Source organism: Stegodyphus dumicola, chromosome 3 (genome assembly GCF_044657685.1).
Source record: "Stegodyphus dumicola isolate Sdum_Otavi_A_Nest chromosome 3, ASM4465768v1".
Classification (NCBI taxonomy): Eukaryota; Metazoa; Arthropoda; class Arachnida; order Araneae; family Eresidae; genus Stegodyphus; species Stegodyphus dumicola.
In genome coordinates, this window is record NC_140770.1 from 44728868 (window position 1) to 44756715 (window position 27848).

Sequence of the window (27848 nt, forward strand, 5' to 3'; positions counted from 1 at the left end):
TTCTAGCTAATGAACGTCGAGGTCTCTTAATTAAACTTATATCGGTTGTGATAATGGTTGAATAGAAGCGAAATTCACAGATTTTTTTCCCCTTTTATTTCTTTTCTTTTGATATAAAATAATTAACGATTTTTATTTCTGCGTGATTTCTTTTCCAAGAATACTGGAGATTTTACTTTAGTAGTTATAACCTGTGCGCATTTACATTTAAAATAATCTGATGTGTACACCACATGACTTCCTTGTACGGAATATTAAATTATACGCATTTTTTCTTGCATTTCATTTAAACTTATTGGTATCTGTATTTACGAGGGCTATTTGCCTAAGGGAAGGGATGCCTTCTTGGAGGACTTTCTAAGGGAACTGGTTCGTATATAAGTTACACATGGGGAAAACCACGAAAACACCCATGCAGCCAGCCCGTTCGCGGGATTCGAACCTCGGACCGAACTACCAGTGTTCAGCGACTTTACCGCTCGGCCGCTGGTGGGCCTAAACTTATTGAATTAAATCTACTTCGCCGACAGTGCATAAACCAAAACAGAATAAATGTATTCTTTAAAATTAACTCTACTATTTGTTTACCATAGCGACACTCTGGCGCTATATTCACTTAACAGTATTATATTTCGTTCATAATATAACTGATAATGCACAAAATCTATATCATTTAAAGAATAAAATTATCTAATCGTTGCCACATGTTCTGTTCAAATACTATAATAAAGCTAGAACTATGTATAAAAGAAATTAAGCAAACAAAACAAAAAAGAAACAGTTTTTCACAGACGATTGAGTATTTCTCATTCAATTAACTCAGTTCTCACTTCGCGAGAAGGCAAAAATACATAAAAACTCAAAATATCTATATTAAAAATTACGAAGTAAATCTTAAACACTTATGTCCTCGAAAAAATTCCAGAAATGATTAAGCATGATTTAATTGGCAATAATAAATGAAGGCGTTATCTTTGTTGTTGCAAAGCTAAATTTCTTTATATTGGCAACAAATCCACTAGTCTGCTGTTTCAAATGTAAACAATCAATGGCCGCCATCAAAAAAAGGCTTAGCGGCACTTAAACAACTTTAAAATTGCTGATAATTCTAAAAATATTGCACACAGATTTGCTAAAGGCATAAAATCCTTAACCGGAAGATAAAAACAACATAATTCAATCATTTTTAAAGCAAAAAATGTACAATTTACAAACATATAAGAGTAAAGAACAGATTACTGAGCCGGGTAACAGAGTGGATATATATATAAATATATTTATATACGTTTGGTACGGCGGATTGCAACCAAAATACGAGGTGCATATCTACATGTTATAGCAGTCCTATATACAAAACTTCAACATTCTGAGGCTATTCGTTTTTTAGTTATGCGAGATACGTACATACGCACATACGTTCGTACAGACGCCCCGAAAAATTCTTTTATTCTGTCCTTACGTACAGATATCACGCAAAAGCATCTTTAAATTGCATTCAATAACGGTTAAAATGGATATTTTTCTTGAAATATGCTGCCTGAAACTTTTCGCGATTACAATACTTCCTTTTTACTTCGTACAAGGAAGTGAAAAAACTATTAAGTTTAACATTCACTATTATATTTTTGTAACAAGTACTCTGAAAATACCAAAACGGGCTAGTTTCGATTTTGCGTGACGTTGTCAGCACCATGCTAGTTTAGACTTTAATAAATACTGTGGTCTCGTAATTATACTTAACTGTATCATCAATTTTTATGAATTTCTGCTATTTATATGTGAACTGTTTTGAACATTCTATCTGAGATAAAATAAAATCAGCTTTTTTATTCTTTCTGACAAACAATTATGTTTTTTTTTTTTTTTTTTTTTTTTTTTTGTTTTGTTTTGTTTTTGTACAATTAAGAATTAACGATATTAGAGGGTAATATGACGTATGTTTAATGTTGAATTCTGTCTTAAAACGTTCTCCAATTTCTTACTACGGGCAATGTTTCGAGAGATAAACACCTGCATTTATCTGTATAAGACTTCAACGAATATTTAACATAACTTTACTTAAAATAGTATGTACTTACAAAGTAAAGCTTTGAAGAGGATTCGAATATACTAAAAGTGTAAGCTACTTTACACACTATAGCCTTGAGTAAATAAATCACCATACAGTATTTTTATAATAAAAATGTATTTAATGCAAAAGCTGAATACATGCTGCTTCACAAATAGTAGTCATATTTATGGAGGCTGACAATGCTATAAAATATTCAGGTGCATTCTCTGGAGTATATCGATTTTACTGGAGCGTATTTATGAAGAAAAGTTCTACGAAAGACCTTTTCTTCATCCTAACTAGCTCTTTAGTTCTTCATTTTTATGGGAAGGGATTAGAAAAATACAAATACTATAATACTGATATTTATAAATAGAATTCAATCTTAATGGAGGCATTTGCTAGAAGAGAAAATATTTTTCTAGAGATTTAGTAGTCATTGAGAATTTTCCGAATAATATATTCTGCAGAAAGAAATAGAAAACTTCGTATGTTTGAAAAATTATTTTTAGAATGAAATTATTACCATGTACTCGTATGTTTTGGAAGATAAAAGATTAAAGTTTGGTGTGCCAGGTATTCTATGTTATACGCTTTTCGTAACAAACTTAGATCAAATCTATAACAGTTTCTTGCATTTCAGCTACACAAAAGCTGTATACACTTAAGGAAAACTTCACTTTTGAAGATTTCCAAATATGGTGAATAAACACAGTATAGTAATGATATAACTGTAACTAATTCTCAGAAAATCGCAATAGGACAAGAGAAAGTGCAATTTTCTCGTGCAACTTACGAATGCATCCTGCCTGGGAAAGAGCCGGTCAATTTAGATACTTAACTTAATTAATCACAAAATTAATTATTAATTAAGATAGAATTCGTCAGCTCGAATGCATCTTTTAAGCGATAACTCTCTAAGACAACGTTTTTATATATTGAGTGCCAAGCTTTGTTTTGTCTTTCTTTCTGTTTAGTGTGCGATGTCCTATTTTAACGAAATGCTGGCACACGGACTTTCGCGTAGAATTAGATAAAAGATAACTTTGATAGAAGAGTTGAATTTTTAAAACAGTATATCGTCGGTCAAAAAAGACTTGGCTCGATCTGAACGACACATAATGAGTTACCGGTGATAATGATACCTAAATGAATAATTCCCGACTCAATGAATCATAGACATTCTAGAAGTCCTTTCTGAAATACATATATAAAACGGTGACTGAATTTCTGCATAGTCTTCCTTATTTCCTGTCATGTCCGTAGCAAACTGGTCGCTAATTCTTGGAAAGTGACTTAATACATTTTCTATCAATTAATTTACCGAATAAAATTTCAGTTTGGAATATGTCGTCTTCCTAGATCTTGCAATATGTGCGAACAATGAAATATTCTCAGAGAAATTAAATTTTAATTCTTAAAAAATTTACAGTTTCAATTGAAAATCATATTTATCAACCACCAATTAAATTAATGTACAGCAATAATATGTTAAAAGATTCATTGAGCATGAAATTCGACTGTAACCGGATTGTTAGCTTCTCTTTGAGAGTTAACTATATATTTACTTTTAATTCATTGTTATTTAATTCCAAGTCAAGCTGTATGAAAATAAAAATGCTATGATGTGTTATCTTTATATACAGTTTTTATGCTTCATATTATTACAACATAATTTAAAATATTAAATAAAATCAGAGTTTATACATTTTCCCTTTCAAAGGGGGCCAAACATCTGAAATGTTTGATTTTTTGTCCGTGTTTTATCGAGACTCCTAGCTAAGGTTTTCAGCGCCCGGGGACTGAAAAGACTGGGGACTGAAGATTTTGCTATTTGCTAAGAATGGAAAATAGTTAATTATAAAATTTCATAACATAAGTTTGACTTCCCCTGGATGCTGCGCTTATGAACAGATGTTCCCTCTAGCTACGCCCCTGGTTTTTATCATTTGGGTTTTAGCAAATGAATCGTTTTTTGGCCTTTCCCACCCCCATGAATTGCTATTAAAATGTTTACTGATTTAGCTATTAGTCTGCAAACTACAATTTTAATTTTTATGCTGAAATTAAAATTCTCTTTATCCTTGCCACAAGTCTCTCAATTAATACCTTATTTTTCATTTCTTCGGTAAAAAAAAATTATTTTTTCGGAAACATTTTATATTAGATCAGATATTTATTTACGACAGAAAAGTGTCTGTTTCAAATATGTTAATTTTTTAATTACTGGACGGATAACTAAAATAGATCGGAGCGTCATTTTATTTTCATTAAAGAAAAAATAAATCAGCTCAGTGATATCAATAAATACTTATTTTTGTGCGAATGCTAAGTCAGCTAATGCATTTTGTTTCCTTTAATGCACAAACAGAGACTTGCAAAGGAATATAAACAATTAAAATGAACCATATGATGATAGTCACGGTCAGATTGTACCATAAATATTTAATTAATTTAACTGACTAATATTAATTATATAACATCATTTTTGCTTTTCAAATATTGTGGTGAAGATTTAGATTAAAATTCAGTATACAATGTGTTTAAATTGTTTTTAATGACATAAAATTAATTAGGCAGGTAATTAAATATTTCGAGTTGACTTTTTTCTCTTTGTTACTATTACAGAAGAGCATTAAACTATACATTTATTTCATTAAAAACAAAAACTAATTTTTTATTTATATCAAGTTTCATATTTATTACAGCTTGCATTTATGGAAAATTTTTACGAATTACCATTATTTTCTTTATGTTTCATGATCAATTCAAGTTTTTTAATATAATGTAAAGGTGAATATTTAATCATTTGCTAATTAATTAAGCTATTGATGAAATTTATTTGTTATTTGCTATTAGAGAAATTATTTTCAGTCCCCCTGCAAGAAAAACTTAAGTGTTGTATCTTTATGATAATCATTATTTTCTAAAATGTCAATTGTTAAAATTTAGAAAAAAGAAACTTCCTGTTGAATTTACATTGTAAATCTAAGCATCCGGTAACTAGGATTCTGTTAAATAATATCGTAGGTTATAGTTTCCTAATAACCTAGTTTTAACTGTTTTTAATATCTGTGTATGGTTTTTACTGTCATTTGTGCATTCATTATAATCCTTCCCATCCGTTATAGATAAACCTTGAATTAAGTAAAGTGTTTTTTTCTTTTTGCAAATAGCAATATTTTATTAATATTATCAGATGTTAGTAGAAAAATGTATTTTTGTTTTCACATAGCTATGCAGATAAGAAGATAATTTTCTGATTAAAATTCATTATATTTATTTTAGATCAGAGCATGGAAGTCAAAGCTCCAGAGCAGGCCTCGCGAAACTTGCTAGACTTCTGACGCCAAGAGAAAAATCAGTTGCTGGAGACAGGCCATCCAGTCATGGATCTGACAGTTCTCTGGCGCCGGACGTGTAAGAACAGAAAATCTGACACATTTTCTTATTAGTTTTTTCCCCTGTAATATTTCTGACAAACGTTTGTCAAAGGATTAAACAGACGGTGCAAGAAAGGTTTTCAATAGCATTATTAGATAATTATGTGTTCCAAAAGTCAAGTCTAGCCAGCAGTGTACGGTAAAATGGATGGTCTCTTTATAACCGTTTAATCCATCTTAAAAGTTTCATTAAATTAGTTTCTAGGATATGAATTATTTCCCTTTTTTCTTTGCTTTGTTCAATATTTCAGTTATTTGTCTTAAAAGCTGCTGTTTAATCTAAAAAAAAGACACAACAAATTCGTTCTTCCTGAAAGAATTATACTAAGTGTAATAGAATAGTAAAAGCACAGAACACATGTCTGTTGAGGAAAGAATGGGGTGATGTATTTTCCCCCCTGACTTCCATAAGTCTATTATAGTTGAGTGGAGAAAACTCTAATTTTTAGGCATAATACTAATATGTAAAATATAACACAATGACTGATAAACAAGCAATTATCAACATAAAACTCCCTTGTGCATATTGTAATGGACGCAGCGTTTTAAAATTAGAGTTAACCTTTTCTTTATTTCTAAGGTATAAAGCAAAAATAAAGAGCAAGAAATGTGTAATGTCTACAGTTTCGTAGCTGATATTTTCCTTGATGAGAGACAGCCCCTTAAATTTCCCAAAAGGAGTTCAGCTTCCCTAAAATTATCTCATCCTGTAGGAAAATTTTTTTATAAGCCGAAAATCGTGAAAGGAAAAAAATCAATCTCAAAGCATTGCAGTGTGCAGTCTGAAAACATTCTCATTATATATGATGTTAAAAAAATTGAACAAAAAATCTGATGTGTACACCACATGACTTCCTTGTACGGAATATTAAATTATACGCATTTTTTCTTGCATTTCATTTAAACTTATTAGATTGAATTCAACCTACTTCACCGACAGCGCATAAAGCACAATACAATAAATGCATTCTTTAAAATTCACTTTGTTTACCATAGCGACACTCTAGCGCTAGGTTTACTTAACAGTATTATATTTTGTTCATATTATAACTCAGAACACACAAAATTTATATCATTTAAACAATTATCTAATCGTTGCCACATGTTCTATTTAAATACTATAATAAAGCTAGAACGATGTATAAAAGAAATTAAACAAACAACACAAAAAAGAAACAGTTTTTCACAGACGAGTCACTATTTCTTATTCTATTAATTCAGCTCTCACTTCGCGACAAAGTAAAAATACATAAAAACTCAAAATATCTGCATTAAAAATTACGAAGTAAATCTTAAACGCTTATTTCCTCGAAAAAATTCCAGAAAGGATTAAGCATGATTTAAATAATAAATGAAGGCGTTATCTTTGTTGTTGCGAAGCTAAGTTTCTCTAGATTGGCAACAAATCCGCTATCCTGCTGTTTCAAATGTAAACAAGAGCAATGGCCGCCATCAAAAACATTATTAGGCTTAGCGGCACTTAAACAATTTTAAAATTGTTGATAATTCTAAAAATATTGCATACAGATTTACTAAAGGCATGAAAACCTTAACCGGAAGATAAGAACAACATAATTCAATTATTTTTAAAGCAAAAAATGTACAATTTACAAACATATAAGAGCAAAGAAACTGAGATCACTGAGCCCGGTAACAGAGTGGATATATATATAAATATATTTATATACGTTTGGTGCAGCCGATTGCAACCACAATACGAGGTGTACATCTACATGTTATAGCAGTCCTATATACAAAATTTCAACGTTCTGAGGCTACTCGTTTTTGAGTTATGCGAGATGCGTACATACATAGGTTCGTACAGACGCCACGAAAAATTCTCTTCAGAATTAATTTTAAAGCAGTTTTATAATTTTTTTGGAGGAAACGAGTCTTTTATTCTGTCCTTACGTACAGATATCACGCAAAAACATCGTTAAATTGCATTCGATAGCGGTCAAAATGGATATTTTCATTTAAATATGCTGCCTGAAAACTTTTCGCGTTTACAATACTTCCTTTTTACTTCGTACAAGGAAGTAAAAATGTCTAGTATCAAAACGAAATTCCATGTCAAGTATCTTTCATTAATTATAAATTATTATGATTTAAGCTTTTACTATAATTTCTTCTTTTCGCATTCCTCACCCAGAATGTAAATTCGATTTGTTTATTTAAGCTGATTGTTCTGATTCTTTAGAGAAGAACTTTTAGCAATCGAGCCTTGCTGTTAGCATTTTTGCTAAGTCTGCTTAAAAGTGATATTCTGGCTTCAGCATTTTCGCTAACTGATGTTTTAAATGCGGGCCGGTAAAATATCTGAGCTAGCTTAAATTTAGTCTTTTTAGTGAGTAGTCTTGAACTTCATTATCCACATCTAAATTGAACTATCTGTTATGTTAATTTCAAGATCCAGAAGTTTTCGCCAGTCTTTTGTGATATTAAGATTAAATAAAAAGTTTATTTTTCCTGTAAATAAATAAATCAATCAATTTGTCTAATAGAGCGTGCAGGACTTCAGCTTCCCAGTTATAAGGTATCTTATACCTCCTTTCCGCATGCCTTCCTGGTCCAATTGGAAGCGTACTCGACGCATATACGAAAGGTCCAGGTTTTGAGTCCCAGCGACGGCACTGCAGATTCTACACGTCTCTTGCTCCCCCTCCCCCAAAAAAAATGCGCCTAGTGACTCTACACTGTTACAACAGCAACATTATATTTTGTTTTTCTTTTAATCTTTTTCCAAAGGTTAAAGCAACCTTTTTATAATGTCAGTATAAACCAACAGCTTGTGCAACAGACGAAATTTCCACCACTCGTGGATTTTTACATTAACATAACAGAGAGTCACAATTAAATATTGACAATGTAGTCTAAGACTACATATTAAATAGACTAATAATGATCTGGCTAAGATATTTTACCGGCGCGCATTTAAAACATCGGCTAGAGAAAATGCTAAAACAAGACTATCACTTTTAAGCAGATATGACGAAAATACTAACAGCAAGACGCGATTGCCAGAAGCTCTTCTCTAAAGAATCAAAACCTTCAATAACATAATTTTTATTTCAAACAATATGATTTTCATTTCGAATACAGAAAGGAGAAGCTGTAGTAAAGACTTAAACCGTAATAATTGGTTAATTAACATAAGATACTTTACATCCAGTCTTATCTTAATTTTCAGATTTCAGTGTAACTTCCAAAAACAATTTTAAACCGAGTAGTTACAATAAATAAACAAGAATTAATCCATCAGAAATTAAAGATAAAAAAATAAAATCTTGTATTTAAAATAAGTGGTCAAATTGCAAAGCTTAATAGCTGAAAATAACTTTACTTCGATATTATTTCTTTGCAAATTAACGCCACATGGAGACTTTACTGATTTCGTATAAGGTTGCTTACAGTTTTTACTTTTACTTTGATGATATTTAAATCATTAACATGATTACAAATATATTAAAGAAAAGAGACAAGGAAATGAAACCTTTTTATAAAAAGAAGTATTGTGTTCAAAAACCGCAGACGATAAAAAAAAACCTTACATTCTTGATTTTAATGAAGACTTTTTAATGATTTTAAATGTATTTGAAGTATCAAGATTTGTTTACCTTTCTGTTAACTGCATTTGATCATGCAAGATAAAAGAACATTATCATCCTGATATAAAATAGCTGATAAGCAAAGCAGTTAATTATTATTGTTTAAATTCACATCGTATTGCAGTCCAAGTTCCCGTTTTTTCTTACCATTTAGCATATCTTTATCCAACTCATTATCATGGAAAGTTGGAAATTTGCATGCTCACTTTTAATAAGAAAACGATCAATACCTCACTAAATTAATAAAGTATTGTATTCGTGTGTTCTCGTGAGCTTAAATGACGGTATCTTGTAATTGAAATATCTTTGCATGTCATGAACTCTAATGCAATGAGAAATTCCCACGCAAATCTATTAACCTAAATGCATGCCAAGTTACGCTGAAATTTGCTTATACCTATTGAATTTCAGAGCATGGAGAAATCGCTTCAAGCTAGGGTTTAATCAAATTGAGAGAACATGAACAGTTTTAATGTATGCTGCCGTGAAGCATTTGAGATACTGTTCTTGATGATAGCATACCAATGCCTTGCTTCTCTTCTCTTATCTCATAGAAATTAGCTAATTTAAACAGAACTTGTTTCATTCACTTTATTAGCTTCAAATATTAAGGATTTCACGCTGAAACGAATTCCACGTGTATTCAAATGCCATAGATGTTCAATACATTTTCTTTTAGTGTTGCAGGGTTTTATTTTATTTTCCTAACAATTAATTTATGGTTTAGAAACGGCGTTTCCTTTACACCCTCATTTTCATATATACACTTTCCTACCAAAATGTGTTTCCAGTTTCAAGCTTGATGCAGAGTGGGTTAGAAACTGCTATTTAAGAGGAGGTATGAGTTACTTCTGACAAAGAGTCTTCTGACTTTCGGCTACGTTGTTGCTATAGTTCGACCGTCTCATCCGCGACCATGAGCGCAAACACGCATGCGCCATTCGGACCGAATTATTCTCCAAATAGGGTGGAAGGATGTGAACTTTCTTTCCCTACAGTATAGCTCTTTCTGGAGAAGAGAAGACCTTTCACGTCGCAGCAAGTAGTAATACTGCCCCTTTTGGGTGAGTCTATGTGTTTTGGCAGAATGCCAACCAGGGTTGCGCTACAGACGGTCGAACTATACTAGTTAAAGCTTGCATATTAATTACCTATTAATCTACGGCGGTAATATTAGCCAAAAAGTCAACTACGAGTTAAATAACTCTATGAAGCTTCGGTTGAGTATTCAAGTTATAATTCTACTTTTACAGCTTTCATACTTTCTTACTTATTTGTACTTCCAAGGGGGTGATCTGTGAATAAGTTTGAGTTAAAAAAAAGGTTTCTAGTACATTCTAGCAGTCAAGTAATTTTAATTTAGCTAGAACGTGTCTTACTCTAACAAAGACTTTTTCGTAATGGGATGAATAATCGCGATAAAAATGAGAATTTTTTTTTTTAATTTTGAAACTAAATTTTATGTAATAATATCCAGAAACGCTGTGGAAGTTATGAATTATTTAACATATTTTTTACATGTGATAGCAGTTAAACATATTTCTTACCTAAAACGGTGAAATATATATCTCAAAATTCAGATGCTAAAATGCTGATCAATATATAATATTTACGTCTTATTGTTTCAATTATTTGCATTTGGATCACATAACAGACTTGAAACTGCCTATGGATTATGTGTTAAGTTTTATTATTATTATTTACGTGTTCCGTCCTAAGACTTTACACGGAAGAGAGGGATGCCTTCGTGGATGAATTTCTAAGAGAAATTGGCTCGTATTAGCATGCTACATGCGGAGAAAACCACAAAAAAAGCAACCGTGCAGTCAGCCGGTTCGCCGTATTCGAACCTTGGACCGAACTACCAGTGTTCCGGGAATTTACCGCTTGGCCGCTGGTGGGCCTGTGTTAAGTCCTATAAACGAAGCTTTTTTCTCTTGTTTACTGGTTCGCTTCATGAATCTTTACATCATGCAAAATATTTCTGAAATATTCCTGAATACTTAGAAGTCTATTGAACTAAGGCAATACCTTTCGTAATTTAAGTGTTGTTTCAGTGCTGAGTAAGACCCTAATGTTCTAATATATCGGGACTTCCGATATGCCAAGTATCTGCTCCCCTCCTTTGAATTAAAAAAAAATGCATTCACATCTTTACCTCACTTATGAAAACGTATAAGGTATTTTCTCCATCCTTTCCGCGTGCCTTCGTGGTGTAATTGGAAGCAGACTTGAGGCGTATTCGAGACATACATGGTTCAAGTCCCGGCTAGAGCACTGAACATTTTTCACGTCTCCATTTTCAAAAGAAATTTAATGACTTCACAAGTGGCGCCAGAACTAAAAGATGGTGGACGACAATTCGTCACCACCAGGATTTGGCGACAGGTTCCCCAATCACCAGTCGCCTTTTGAAAGGGGCAGTGTGTAAGGTATTTTCTATCTTCTTTCCGCATGTCTTCGTGGGGTGATTAGAAGTATACTCAACGGGTATTCGAGAGATCCAGACTTCGAGTCCCGGTGAGAGTAATGACCATTTTTCACGTTTTGCTGCTTCAAAAAAGCCTAATGCTTCTACAAACTTATTATTATCTTTTTATAAATTTTTTAATCATTTCAGTTGGTGTGACAGATTTAAAGAAGCACACTTATAGTATCAGCTTTTTCTATTGTATCTTTTTTTTTTTTTTTTTTTTTTTTTTTTCGGGATTCTGCGTGCCTTTCTTTTACACAGCTTTTCACTCAGATGATTCCAAAACGAATGTTACCAAAGCTGAAATTTTATCTACATTTTTGCATACTGGATCATACATATGGCATTTTAGTTTAAAAGGGAAGTTTCTTTAAATACATCAAAAACGGCTTTTTTTTTTATTAAAATTGGGTTTTTAAAAAACAACATCGACATTTGTTTTAAAAAGTATTTTAAAACAAATCTTGCGCATAAATTCTTTCTAGAATCAGAGTTATAAATAATTAAAAATAATTCTAAGCCGTTACCACTAAAGAGCCTTTATCACTTAATTAGTTGATAGCTAATATTTGCCTGTAAGCAAATTCCTCATACGAAATTCCCGTGACTATAAATAAAATGCCTCGATTTACACTATTATACGCATTTAGTTACAGATAATAAAAAAAATTAACTTGTTAGCATATTTCAATTTTGATTTCATAAAAATGTGATTTTACTGTTTGAGGTCATGATTTCTCTGAATTTGCTGATTAGAATTTCAAAAAATTTTGTTTAATTCCTGAATACTGTATCTATATAAAATAGCTAGTTATTGCGATTCTGATGTAAAGATGTCAAAATTATAATTAAATTTAAAGTCATATCAGCACCTCAATTTTCATAGATGTGAATATAAAACAACTAAGTATTACTGTTCTCGCATAAAAAGTTAAGAAATTACTTTTAGATTTTATGTTAAAAAATAGCCAACTTGGGGGTGTCAAAGAATGACAGAAAGAAATGCTAGTCAATGGGTTTTAAAGTAACCTTTTCAATTATCCATTAGTTTTCTAATTTGTAAAAGAAAATACTAGCTAACAATAAAAATTTCGTTATTTCTTTACCAATAAAGCTGCCTGAAAAGCGTATTACAATTTTACGTCGATGTTAGAAAAGGTATTTCATTTTCTATTTTATTTAAAATATTTTATATCTGGAAGAGAAAGTAAAAGTAGCAAATACAATATCCAGACTGAGAAAAATATATAAACTGAATAAAACTGAGAATATAAACTGAATAAAACTGAGAATATAAACTGAATAAAACTGAGAATGCATAATTTCACGATCATAGACTAGTCAATAACAGAGATACTGAGCTTCACACTGCGTTAAATGTTAATATATTTTGACATTTTAAAGATAATTGATTCCTCAAAAAAAGATAATTGCGCTTTATACATCTCTTCATCTGAATGCTTATCCTGATAACTAAATGTGTGCTATGAAATTGTACCGAAACTGCATAAATTTAATTAGTTTATCAAAATTTAAAAGCATTGTTCTCAGTCGCAGTTTAATAAAGGCTGAATTCCTTTCTTTTCAGGGTGTCTTTACGTAAAGCCAACAGCATAGACAGTTTGCTTGAATCTTCAAGCTCGGGATATAATTTGGACCTTGGTACTTCCAGTACTGGTGGTATCTCTCCTGTCACTCCGGGATCTGTGGGTAAAACTCTGCCTGCATCTCCAAGTGTGCCCGCCAAGTTAGAGTCCCATAAACGAGGAAATGGTTCTACAACTTCTCCAACGGCATCTAACAAACATTCCAAAGGTATGTGAACATTTCTTTACTTGCGGGAATGTTTTTACACTTGGAATAAGCATGGGTAAAGTCATATATTAGATCATCTTTAATCATGCATTAAAGTAATTTTAATATGAAAATGTATTTAAATTCCATAACAAGGTTCTGAATATTCATTATGCAGATACAGAAGATGGTGGAAACAATTATGAATCTCGAATTAAGAATAAGTACCATTGTGTTATCTGAAATGACATCTATTTACCATCTGTATATGAAATGATTTTTTTTTTAATTTTAATCATTTACATTGTATCTGGCTTTTAGAATTTACATAATGTACAAAGATAAAACAATTTAATGTATGTAAGAGACTTAATTTAACTGCGCATAAAAAATCTAAGTGAATATGTATAACTGTGTAGCGGAAGCATAAGAAATCTATCAGTCCGGTTATAATAATAAGAATATATTAAAAAATAAAACTGGTATTTAACTGAATAAAACTGAGATAATTACCAGTTTTGTTTAATGCAAATGTATTTATTTACTTGTGAAATTTTCTTAAACAATTTACAGGGTTTCCCTGTTGTGACGTTAAAGCAAAATTTATTTTTCTCGGCTTCATGCGTAGTTTTGTGATCTCAAACTAATATTAATAAGGATCCGCCCAGACTACATTACAAACATTTTACCGATTATTAACTTTTAACCGAATATATAAATTATATCGACATATTGTTTATTTCACATAAAAAATCTGATGTGTACACCACATGACTTCCTTGTACGGAATACTAAATTATACGCATTTTTTCTTGAATTTCATTTAAATTGATTGGATTGAATTAAATCTACTTCGTCGACAGCGCAAACCACAATAGAATAAATGCATTCTTTAAAATTCACTATTTTTGTTTATTATAACGGCACTCTGAATGCACAAAATTTATATCATTTGAAGAATTATCGTTGCCACATGTTCTATTCAAATACTATAATAAAGCTAAAACGATGTATGAAAGAAATTAAGCAAACAAAACAGAAAAGAAACAGTTTTTCACAGACGATTTAGTATTTCTCATTCAATTAATTCAGCTCTCACTTCGCGACAAAGTAAAAATACATAAAAACTCAAAATATCTGCATTAAAAATTACGAAGTAAATTACACTTACTTCCTCGAAAAAATTTCAGAAAGGATTAAGCATGATTTAATTGACAATAATAAATGAAGGCGTTATCTTTGTTGTTGCGAAGCTAAGTTTCTCTATATTGGCAACAAATCCACTAGTCTGCTGTTTTAAATGTAAACAATCAATGGCCGCCATAAAAAAAAGGCTTAGCGGAACTTAAACGACTTTAAAATTGTTGATAATTCTAAAAATATTGCATACAGATTTCAATAACGGCATAAAACCCTTAACCGTAAGATAAGAACAACATAATTCAATCATTTTTAAAGCAGAAAACGTACAATTTACAAACATATAAGAGTAAAGAAATTGAGATCACTGAGACGGGTAACAGAGTGAATATAGGTGCGGCCGATTGCAACCAAAATACGAGGTGCACATCTACATGTTATAGCAGTCCTATATACAAAATTTCAACGTTCTGAGGCTACTCGTTTTTGAGTTATGCGAGATACGTACGTACGCACGAACGTACATACGTTCGTACAGACGCCACAAAAAATTCTCTTCAGAATTAATTTTAAAGCAGTTTTATAACTTTTTTTGCAGGAAAGGTGTCTTTTATTCTGTCCTTACGTACAGATATCACGCAAAAACATCGTTAAATTGCATTCGATAGCGGTCAAAATGGATATTTTCTTTGAAATATGTTGCCTGAAACTTTTCGCGATTACAATACTTCCTTTTTACTTCGTACAAGGAAGTAAAAAGCAAATAAGATATTTTCAGATGAATATCAATAAATCTCTACGTAATTTTTGATTTGCGAGTTATTTAAATCGCAGTCATTCTTACTTCAGATATTTGCAGTATTTTTAATTACTTGAAGGAAAAAATAAAGATTAGGACTTATTTCTGTACATATCTAGTTACACTGCAGCCCAAAGCACAATGAATGTCGAGTTGTATCATTGCAAAGATTCTTAAACTTAATAACTTCTAGTTTTGAATAATATTTGTAAATCAAGTCAGTCTCCTTTCCTAATAATCTTTTATTTGCTACAGGATAACTGAAGTTCGAAAAAAATCAAGTCTTGCTAATAAATCACTGATATAAAAATTCAGCAGTCTCAAATCGTCCTTTTCCATACAGTCCTTTGTAGCAGTAGCCAGAATATTGCCAGTTTATATGACAATAAATCTTGAATAATATATTAAGAAATATTTAAATCTTATTTAAAAATTAACACAGATTCTAAAAAGTATTTAATGCACGGCATTAGAAACAGGACACACATAGAAAAGATTTTTTTCTTCACACTTGAGCTGAAATACCTAGAGTTAATGTTTGCAACCGTTTGAATGATTTTGTTTCTTCAGACTGTGATTATTTCGTTGCAGAATACTGCACTACGATAATTCCAAAATAACAAATCCAACAAAGTATAATCCAGGCTTTGGCAGGTACAACGAACATATCAAATGCTTTCATTCCCTCATCCTTTAAAATACAAATTTAACACTATAATCAAGTCCTTTCATATAGACTCTGCTGCTAATATAAACTGTTGAATTAACTGTAACAACAAGGGTGCCCTCTGGTGAGTAGCCAGAGAAGGACTCCTGTAAAAGCCAAGTGTTTAAGCTGATAGGTTATTTCAGACTCTTGCTCTGTAATTTTCATAAAGTTAAATGTATTGTCCGTGTGTAACTTAACCTGTTAATGAATAATTTTTACACTATTAAGGAGTCTTATATGACCCTATGCAATACGACCCCCTTATAAAACTTATTTTATAAACATTACAAACTTGGCCCTGCTTTGTCCTAATGAAAAGCGAAACAATTGTGTCTTTCTGTGCAGTCTGCTTATTACGAATTCCAGCTTGTTTAAATACGCTTGACAAAAGTACACCGTTTCAGGAAATTCTGTATTATAGCAACTAATAAAGTTCTGTAAAATATACTTATCCTATTATCTAAGCTGTATTTAAACCTCCTGTTAGATACAGAAAGCCAGACGCAGAGATACTTACGTTCGTTTGCTGTAACTGACAGCCCAGTGTGGAAAATAACTACAATGAGCTAGAAACCAACTACTACGTGTATATATTCCACAACCGTTCAAAACGATATTAGAAGATCGTCCAAGCGTCTTCGGAAGCGCAACGTCAGCATCTTAGACTTCAGAATAATCGGCTGAATTCTTAAAACAAAGGTGAACAAATTTTTTTTTCGTTTTTTTTCCTCAATTGAAATTATTTTCATAACAACGGTGTATTATATTAAAAATTTATAGCAGGACGAATTCAATTATATATCAGATCTTTGGATTTCGTATGCCCGTGAATCAGAATATCCCTCAAAGTTTAAGTTTTATTTATGGTGAAATATGCTTGCATTCGTACATCTGCATGGAAACACTTTATTGCACATCAGATAGAAAATCATATCTTCTGCAGCGTAATCAGTCACATTTCTTACATTAAGAATATTTGCTGTTTTGATGCCTTATACAGAGAGAATGTTTCAGTTTGACTCCACAAATAAATATATCTGAGAATGTTAGTCGTAGACCTATAATCAAAAATCACTATTTACTTAAAGTGCATAAAATTTGAATATTCATATTGAGCTAAGGAGAAAGCGCTAGTTACAAAGCTGATTTATAACATCACACCTGGCGCAAAAAAATACACTTCGAATTTTACAACTTTAGTTAGTTTCGCATTAAAGAACATTGAATTGAAAATCGTTTAAAACTCAATTTTATGAGGTAATACAATGCAAATTTTAGAATTTCTAGAAATGGTTATTTTGAGACCAATGTTTCTAAATTCATATTTTCTGACGTGACAAATATCTCCTAAAAATGTGCATTCATAACTACAACATGCATTCAAAAGGAATTACTGTAACCATTAAAATGTATTCAAAAAGAATCTTTGCAAATAGTTACACAGATTCCAAAAACTTGATTAATTTTTCTTCGGTAATTTTGATTGAATCATATGATTTGATCATACGGAGATCATATCACAGATATATTTTAATTAATTTGTCTATGGAAATAATTTTAATGATTAACATATTTTCTGTAAAATTAATATAAAAATGTGTTTCCTAAAATGTGCTAAACAGCATCATTTGACCACATTTATTATAACCTTTAAGGCCTTTTAACAAATTTATTTCTCAGACTAGAACTATAAGTCTGTGACCAACCATTCAACAGGTAAATAGTCTTGCAACGTTTTTGAGACCTGTAAAATTTGCATAACATTACCGTTTCTTTAATAGTATATAATAATCTTGGTTGTGTACTGAAACCTCTGAGAATTTATAAACTTGGAAATAATAAAACTATAAACTTGGAAATTATTCATGCAAAAATTAACGTTATTGCTTGCAAACAAATTAACTTTTTCTTGATTAAAAAGTGCTCTAACAACATTTTTTGTTGTGTTTTTAAATAAAGTGGAGTATTTTAAAAAAACTCTAAATATTTAATCAAATTTTATAATCTTTTATACATTAACTTCCACAATGATGAACCTTACTTTACTTTAACTATTTTACTCTTAAAGTAAATGTATTTGCATAATTCAGTTTTTTAATTAACAGTAAGAAAAACTTTATAAATAAGGAAACATTCAGGGAAAGGGAAACTTGTAAATAAATTTTCCAAACAGAATTCTTCTTTGAAAGAGAGTTTTATTTTAAAAGGAATTATTAACACGTACTTAGTTCACAACAATTCAAAATCTAAATGAATGCAACTCAGCACCATTTATTTATTACAAATGAAATTTAGTCATGTAACTGAAACATGTCACAGCTACTTTTACTGAAATAGTTTAAATACATACCAAATGCAGGATTAGTTCAATACATATTGAATAGCATTTCATATCGCTCTATTTAAATCCCTTCTCGAAGTTTCGAAATTGAATGCCTAATTATATCATGAGTACAATACTTTTGAATACTCAGGATTAATGGGCAAAATACAGTTATAAATCAAATGTTTTATATGAACGAAACGTGATTAAATGCTAATATAGATAGATGAAGAAGAATTTTAATTGTTTAAACTAAACCTGAAACAATTACAACACTTCTGTAAGATTTTATTTGTGCAATAAAAGTAGGTCAGCCATTGTATGTATAATTTGTACGAAGCCATTCCTTCAGTTATAATTAGATAATATTAAAAAAACTCTGCAAGTTTGAGCCTTCAGTATCTGTGGTCAAAGCACTGGTTTGTAAATTGAAAGATCTAATGTTTGATACCTGGAAATAGAATAATCAACATCATGGAAGTTGTCGCATACGGTTAGTGATAAGAAACATTCAAGTACTAATATCGATATTGTATTTTATTAAAATTTTATGTTTTCTATACGAAATTACATGATTATTAGAATTTTACAGTATGAAGATGATGCAAAAGGTATATTTCACCAGAGTCGTTTTCGTAAATTTTAAAATAATATTGATATTTTATGGTATGATTTTATTATAGATATAATTAGTTACTTTAAACCAATGCCGAAATTTCTTCTCGGGGAGTTTTGAGAAAACTAATTCCAGTAAGAAAGAATAGTGTATAAATAAATAAATATATAGGATGATCGTATATCTTATCTATTGGATTCTGTCGAAAATGTGTCTCTCCGGAAGAAATAGTATGGAAAATACAACATCGACAGAAATTAGATATGAGGCATTCTTTGATAAATACTTTGGTACAATTTCCAGTATACATAGTAAACTAATGAACATTTAGTTGGCGGTAAAGTAGCAAAAACATGTTTCTCATTTTGTTTATCTTGTGCCTGATGCTGTGAACCTTTTGAGAGAAGTAAAAACTCGGAAACCATTTTAATGAATGAATGACATTAGAAAGATCATATTTAATAATTTCAAAGTGTGTCTTTTTGTTGACAACGGCTGCATTACTTTTGATCTTCTACACCATCTCCTATTTCCGCTCTGCTTGACATTACCATTTGGATAAAATGGTAATGTTTGATACCTGGAAACAGAATAATCTGTTTGAAATAACCGCATTTTGTTTCCAAGCAAACTGAGGGATTAGCCATGGAAAGCACCTTCAGTTCCATCCTGGCTGATATCTACATGCTTTATGGTGAATCAAAATTATTTGAAACTTTAAACTTCCCGGTATGGTTCCGCTACGTAGACGATACTTTCATTTTGTTTGAAGGTAATAAAGCTGATTTAAATATAAAGTTCTTTCTACAATGAATTGCACTGATCCTGCTATAGAGTTTACTTTTGAAATTGAGACTTGCAATTCTCTTCCGTTCTTCGACATTCTGCTCACACGTAACACATCCAACTTCGGAATTACGGTTTACCGTAAACCTTCATCGTTTTGCCTTCCACCACACTTAAAACCATTTCATCCGACTAAACAAAAGCTAGTTTCATTTTATTCCTATGTTTTCCGTGCACTTCAAGTTTGCTCTTCCAAAGTGTCTCTTGATGAAGAACTAAATTATTTAAAATCAGTAGCTATTGACAGGGGCTTATCACACAACATTATTAATCAAGCAGTTAAAAAATTCTTATCTCAACACACCAAAAGGAACACTCTTGTTTCAGGAGATTATAAGAATTCTGTTGTCATTCCCGTCTTTCCATTAGTTGACTACAAAATTCCACGAATTTTACAGAAATTTAACTTTCGGGTTGTTTATTCTTCCATCATTAAAATTCCGAGTTCCATACTCAAGGACCCCATTCCGGATATGAATTCCTGGGATATTTACAGGATTCCTTGCCGGTGTGGTTTAATTTATATTGGTCAAACTAAGAGAGCCTTAACATTTCGCGTTAAAATGAGACATATGTTAGAAAAAAGGAAACACAAAAATCCTCAGTTGTCCAGCATTGTTGGTCTGAAAATCACACTTTCAATTTTTCTGCTGCCAAAATTATTCAAAACACATCTTCCATTGATGTATTAGATTTTCTAGAGTCACTTCACATTCAAAAAATTCTTTCTGTTCTAGTTAACGACCCTAATTCCAATCCATCTTTGCCTTTAGCCTTTAAGTAAATCGTATTTTAGTTTTCGTTTCATCAACAGATGCCGCCAGTAGCTTAACTTCTGTCCAGTCTTTCTTATCTTATCACTATCACTATATCTTATCTCGTTCATTTGCGCTTTTGCAGCTGAGGATGATGGTTCGGTAAAACCATCGAAACTAGTCCTGTGAAAATTTAAAAATAAAACGTTTATTTTTGTTGTTTGACTTCTAATTTGATTACCATTTGTGTTTCAAGGCTTTCATAACTTCCTGCTGTGCTTCCAAATCACATCTATTTATGTTTACCTCCTTGTAAGTTACGTCCATCAAAAGCCATTTTCCAGACTAATACGTATATGTTAACAGAAATCAGATGATTCTAAAAATTGAGAAGTTAGTTACTTTAAACCAGTGAAAGCTTGTTCCTCACCCCTTAATTTACATCTAACTCCGCTTTCATAAAATATAGACTTACACGTCTTATGCACTGAATTATATATTTATGACTGAAAAAAATTCAAATTTTTTTCGGACGCTGGCTTTAAAATGATGTACTGAATTTTCTTCGAAAATGATAGTATTAAAATTGGTCCAAAAATTTTTTAAAAAAATGTATGTTTGACGCTGAACTACTCCAACAAGCTTATATATATATATATATCCCCACGCAGTAGCATTTGCACTAGAATTATCCTTACATTAACTAGAACTATCCCCATATTAACAATTCAAAATTCAGTGATCCTTTGGATTTCGATAAGAAATTCCTTTCGTCTTGCAAAAATTATCAAAAGCAAAATTTAATTCGTTAAACACACATCAAAGTGAAATTTTGTTTTTTCGTGTATTTTATCTGATTAACCTTCCTCGGATAAATATTTTGTCAGCCAGTTTATCTCAGGAATTTCCTTTAGGTAAATTCTTTGTCAACCAATTTATTTGAGAAATTTTTCACAAATATTTTCCTCAGCTTTGCAAATAAATGAAAATTAAAAATTTAGCTCCTGCAAGTGATCGAGCTGAATTAGTGATTGGAATAGCTAAGCTTTCTAATATAGCAAAACAGCAGCCTTTGCTTAGCATAAATTTCATATAATATTTGTATAAAAAGCTACGCCATTCAAGGAATTTTCTTTATAGTTTACATTCGACGGAGTAATAAATGCACCTGGTTAGTATTCATTTATTATGTCTTGGTGTATGGAATCGTTCTACCTAAGAATAACAACAGCTATGATGTAAAATATTTTATTTCTGCCTTTGGCAATAGTGAATCGTTAAGTAAGCTTCCAGAACTCCCATAGTACAACATAGTTCATCCTGTGTTATTTTATTTTGCTATTTTTACTGTTCTTGCTCTTTATTCCCTAACGTGCTGTTGAATATATTTCGCATTATTTATTACTATTCAAAGGCAGACTCATAAACAATTTTTCAGAGAAATGAAGTTGTCGGTGCAGTAAGAGATTTTTATATTTTTATTAATATTCGAAGTCATTCTCATAAACAATTTTTCAGATAAATCAAATTTTTCTTTGCATCAAGAGTCATTTTAGGCCAAATTTCAAACATCTCGATTTAAAGGTCTTCCAAACTGGTGTAACTGCGTTTAGAGCATCTGAACTCATTCAAGAAATATAATATTATACCCATTAACAATAACATTGTACACCATATTGAAAATATTATTTAAAATCTTAAAACATTTTGCAGGTTTTAAATTGTCAACAATAATAATAAAGTTTATCTAATAATAAATAAATTATGATAATAAAGAAAGATTGTCAAGAAATATGTATCTCAGAGCATTCGTTAAATTAGTTGGGTTGATGATTAGTTACTGATGAGTTTTCATGCAAGCTTGTTAAATCTATTTTAAAGTATTCAAATTATCGGATTATTTTTATTAAATACATTATCTAGCTAAATGTAAATGGTGAAAAAAGTCTGGGAGATAAAACTTACCCAACTGTGAAATAACTTAAATATTTAAGTTCACTTAAAATGCCTTTCCCAAATAAAATAACTTTAGCAGATACGAAAAATTCTCTTTTCAGAGAATTAAATGAAATTTAATACCTTTATCTAAGAAGCGGAAGAATATGCAGCTATAAAAACGCTTAAGGCAAAAATATTCTTAATTGGAATTTCTAAAAGGATAACTTTACAAAGTCATTTCTTTCTTACAACAGTTTAAATGTCCTTTGAAATAGCTTGCGACGATAATGAAGTACATTTCATATTTAAATATTCTTAAATAATAATGAGTTCTGAAGGCAAAGAAATTATCATAACTTAGCGTTTAAGAGAAATTGTTTTTGCCGTTGTTATTGCTTTTAACCCTTTTTGTTATTTTTTCCGCAGAATGGGATGAACATGTAATTATTATTTAGGCAGCTGTTTTTTTTCATATATAAGTATAAAACTAACCAAGATTTTGACAATTAAGACATTTTGTACTATCACATGCAAATACATACAGAGTAATACATCAAAAAAAGAGAGTTTTCATAAGAATATCACCAAGCAAAAGAAACAGCCATAAGAAAAGGCTTCACTGCAATATATTGAGGTACATTCATAACTTAAAAACTGCATTAAAACGATTGTTTTTAATTTATGCAACCTTGTAGAGGTGCATAAAAATTTCGAACGGCAAAAAACAGTTAGCGAAATGCATATATTATGTGTGTTTTAAGTTTATGGATACAATGCAGTGTAGTAGCAGTGTAGTAGTAGTCAAAGTTTTCGATTTTGCTGTATCCACAAATACATGCGATCATTAGATAGAAAGATCCACAAGATCAGACAGCCTGTGTTATAAATTGATAGTTTGCGCCGTTAGGTGGCGCTCCGAACGTCTTGCCTGTGTTGATATTATATAACTTAGTTTAGTTTTGATGGAAGATCGAAGGTGTTAAGCCTAATAATGATAAAGGCGTTTGCCTAATAATAATGTTTGTAACTATTGTATTATATTGTAAATAAAATGTGTGTATTAATAAGGAGACGGGATGATCACTTTCCTCTAAAACTAATGCTCTCTGATAGTAACCGGAATTAGTTACTACAGCCTGAAAGCATCCTCCGAAATATATTCTCTTTATCTTTGCAGAGTAAATTTAAACGATCCTGTTAAATCCAAAGAGCTTATTGTTATGTTGCATTTGATAATACGAAATCTTGCATTCCTTCAAAATTCATATATCGTAATGAAAATCCTCTCTGACATCCTTACAACATCAGTGTATCTTAACAAATTACAGTACGCACTCTTCTTATTTTTAACAGGTATCTGAATATCTCTGCTCCATTAACTTTCATGAAAAGTGAAAAATTCTCGCATCTTATCCATTATATATTAACACACGATGTTTTCAGTGTGCAATAAAATTTAAGGCTGTAACTATGGAAGGTGACAAAACATAGGAAAAGTTATTTTTGTAATACAGCATGGGGGGGGGTATAAAATGGGAATACGGAAACGTAGTAAGAACACTGAAAACGGAAAGTCATTTTATCACGAGCCTTTACAAGAAATAATATTTAATATTATCATTAATTTTTCAACTGAACAACTAGCAACTGCGAACTGTACACGCATCACAAAGACCACGGATCTCGTTTAAGAGAAGCCAGCCTCTCTCTTAAATATCTTGCACCAGGATTAGCGTCACTGCTGCAAAAGTGCGGGACATGTCGATTACCATCCAAAGTGTGTGCCAGACGTTTTCCATAGTTTTAGCGTATGGGGTTATAGTTCATTTGAACAATTCTTTCAGATAAAAAGCCTAGTTAATAACTATGTCTGGAACAACTTTCCGTTCTCCATGTTATGTGCACATACTATGTTTCTGCGTTCACATTTCACTTTCCAACTCATATTTTATTATGAAAATTATTATTTTTGTTTTATCACTCCTTAAAATTTTGACAGCACCATTCTGTTGTACCATGTATACACATATATAAGTGTGTGTGGTCAATTCGTTTCATTTGACGATGCCCGGGCGCATTGTCTACACCAAGGATTAATACTGTTTCATGCCCCTCATATTTGGAGTTTATCAAAATGCGCTTGAAACGTGTTTATTGATGGAGATTATTGACAAGGACATACGTGTGTTTGTAGTATAAGGTATTTTTCCTTCCTTTCTGCGTGCCTCTGCGGTGTAACGGTAGCACACTCGAGGCTTATTCGAGAGATCCAGGGTTCGGGTCCCGGCGAGGGCATTGCTCATTTTTCATTGCTCCTGCTTCAAAATTACCTAATGGCTCAACAGTAGTAATTCGAATTTTTTAATTTTATTAAACTTTTTTGGGAGGGAGGAAGGTTTTCATTACATAACAGTCAGTCCATTATCTTTACCTATGTAGAAAGAAATAATCAGTAGTCCTGAAGAATTTAGTTACGTCAGTCCTTTACTTTTTTGAATTGAATATAAGCAGATTCCTGACAAGCACATTTGTAATTCAGATGCATTTATTGTAAACATCCTAAATCAGCAAGATGACACTGAATGCTTTTGATGCACGTGTTTATAGAATAACTTTGACATTAGTTTGTTTAAATGCATGTCCGTGCCTTCGTGGTGTAGTGGTTCCGCGCGCTGATCCAGTAATCCAGTAATCGATTACCGGCGAAGGCGTTGTTAATTTTTCATCTTGCCTGCTTCCAAAAAATACCTAATGTCTCTATAGGTTTCGTATCGTAAATCACTGAGTGAAAAATATTTTTCACTCACAGGATGTAATTGAAATCCTTTCCTTTTTGTTGGGGGGGGAGAGTAGTTTTCAAGATATTATTGTTGTCTCTTTCAGGAAAAACAGTTTTCTATGTGTGCTAGTCATTGTTTGTTTCAACAATTTTATTAAGCTGTGTAGTTAGATGTTCTGAAAAGTTCTTCTTTCAAAAGTAGTTTTAAAGGGTTTGTATGAACATACATGGTATTCAGCAAATCTTTTAACAAGAGAAAAAAGTGCCCTTTTCATTTGCCGACGCTATTAAGCGAATTACTGAAAGCACTGGATTGAATGCAATTACTCGGAATCTTTTTGTTCTTGTCTCGTTTTTATTAGCAACTTTTATCTGTCGGAAGTAGTTAGTGTTGTTTACGCAAATATTTAGCTGAGTAGTTCAGAGAGAAGGAAAACCAGTAATGTTTTACCCGAGTTTGTAGGATTTGTTAAACCGAAAAACGTCCCCTTATTTAAAAAAAAGCGAGTAATGTAATTATAAGATATGTAAATATACTGTAGATTTCTGATTTTCTAGAGGGAAAGAAATAATGTAGTGTAGAAAATTTTGACTGAAGTTCAAATTTTAAGATGACTACATGCAGTGTATTGATATTATTCTGATGTGTATGGGAAGTGACTGAAGGTTCTGAAAGATTCAAATTCTGAAATTATTATTAAAAAAATTGTAATTTTTATTATGAGAAATAGATGAATTCTTAACCTTTTTTAATAAAAAAATATATACCTATGTATAGAATGTCCTGGATTAGAGGTAGAAAAGTATGGAATGCTTCTCGCCTTCTGTATCGAACCATTGCTTTGGTAACTTTTAATAATAAAAAAAACAATAATAATTAAATAAAAATAAAATACAAATTTTTTATTATATGTTTGAAATCTATGCATATCAAGTTGAAAGACAAGTGAATCAATGTAAGATTTCAAATTAGGCCAAAAAAAGGCAGTCTCGGTTATTCAAAATCTGCCCCAAACTTAACGAAGGTTGTTTGCCCAGCTGCTAAATCTACGACTGTGTTGCGATACTGTATTATTATTCAACAATATATACTTGAATATATATCATCTATGAAAGCTACATCTTCATGCAGCTTTTCTCCAAGCATCTTTTATACCAGGATTTAAAAATTTTTGTAATATGAATTTATATACATGCAGCACGGAAATTTTAAATTTAACTTGTAACAACCTCTAAAATTTACATTTTAATTTAGTTATTTCTCTTATTTATAAATAGTAAAATACTAATAATAAGACTTACTGAAATGCATCATTTCCAAATTAATATCTGTCTTATGATTCTTATAAAAACATTAATAAAGCAGGTATTTGTACAATGTCAAAAGTGCAATCGTTTCTCTAATAGCATTCAAAATATTCAAGCTAAACTTTTATTAACTAATAATAATAATAAAACGATATGAGTAATAAAGCGATAATAGCAATAAAACTCTGAGAAATTCAGCAATTTTATTGGTTTAATATACCAATAGCATATTTTTTGCCTCTTCTCATGCCTGTCTCTGTCTTGCTATCACGTATCCTGCCGTCTTTGTTTCTGTCTCCGATTTAATTATATCGATATGTAAATTTTATACTGGAAATTACTGAGCAATGCATGGACACATCTCAAGGTTTCAATTGCCTCAATGTACTTCAATATCAACCGACGCATTGCGATTTCGTAATTTCAAGCACTCCGGATAAATGGATCACAGCCATATCTGGCTGTCCGAAAATTCAGGACAGGCAGTCTTTATTCATTTATTTATTTTATCCTGGAGAAGCATATGGAGTACATATGAAGAAATTATATTTTTCGTTTGTAATAGTTTACTTAGGGTATACAGTTAAAAGAATATGTTTTTATTTTTTTAAGCAAAATACAAACAGCGGTTTCTAGGAAAGCTAACAAATAAATTATTTTTATTTATACATGCATATAGTCAATTTGCATTTCAAAAAAAATTAAACTTATTTTATTAAAGTCCCCGTAAATAAAAAAATAGTTAAAAAATTTAATTTATTTTTTATTTACGGGGATTCTAAACCTAAGCACACAATTATATTTTTAATTTTACCATTCTAAAATTAAACAAAAATTGTTTTTATGTGCATCGAATATTTCTGTTCAACTAAAACTAAATCAAAACATATTCTTTTACTGATGTAAAACAGCAAAATAAAATAAAGTAATACAGTAAATGTGAATTATTATCTTCCCATCTAGGTTAGGATTAAGTCGGTCATATTAATGAGAAACAACACCTGATTTTTTTTATTAATCCCTATAGATTGTATATTTGCCGAAACTTATGCGCCAACTTACATGTCGAACGCATTTATCGAAAGAATTTTAATAACTTCTAAAACGTATGTTTCTTCTACATTACATTTTTATGTTATCCAAATAAATAAATTATTAAAACCAAGCAAGGCAATTAAAAGCAAGCTTAATTTTAATCGCCTAGAAAGTACTCACAATTCGTATAATAACAGTTCCGTCTAGGTACTTGGAGATTATTTTTAATTTA

General features: G+C 31.0%; 1 protein-coding gene across 3 annotated transcripts in view; it reads left to right on the forward strand.

Annotated features, from left to right (window-relative positions):
• The window catches only part of LOC118198837 (ankyrin repeat and fibronectin type-III domain-containing protein 1-like), a 1134269-nt gene that overhangs the window by 712084 nt on the left and 394337 nt on the right, over nt 1-27848 (forward strand). For all 3 annotated transcript variants that reach the window (XM_085812822.1, XM_085812824.1, XM_085812823.1), the window contains 2 exons: nt 5339-5470; nt 13163-13389. In XM_085812822.1, the coding sequence (XP_085668948.1) occupies nt 5339-5470; nt 13163-13389 (359 nt within the window). The remainder of the gene's footprint in view (nt 1-5338; nt 5471-13162; nt 13390-27848) is intronic.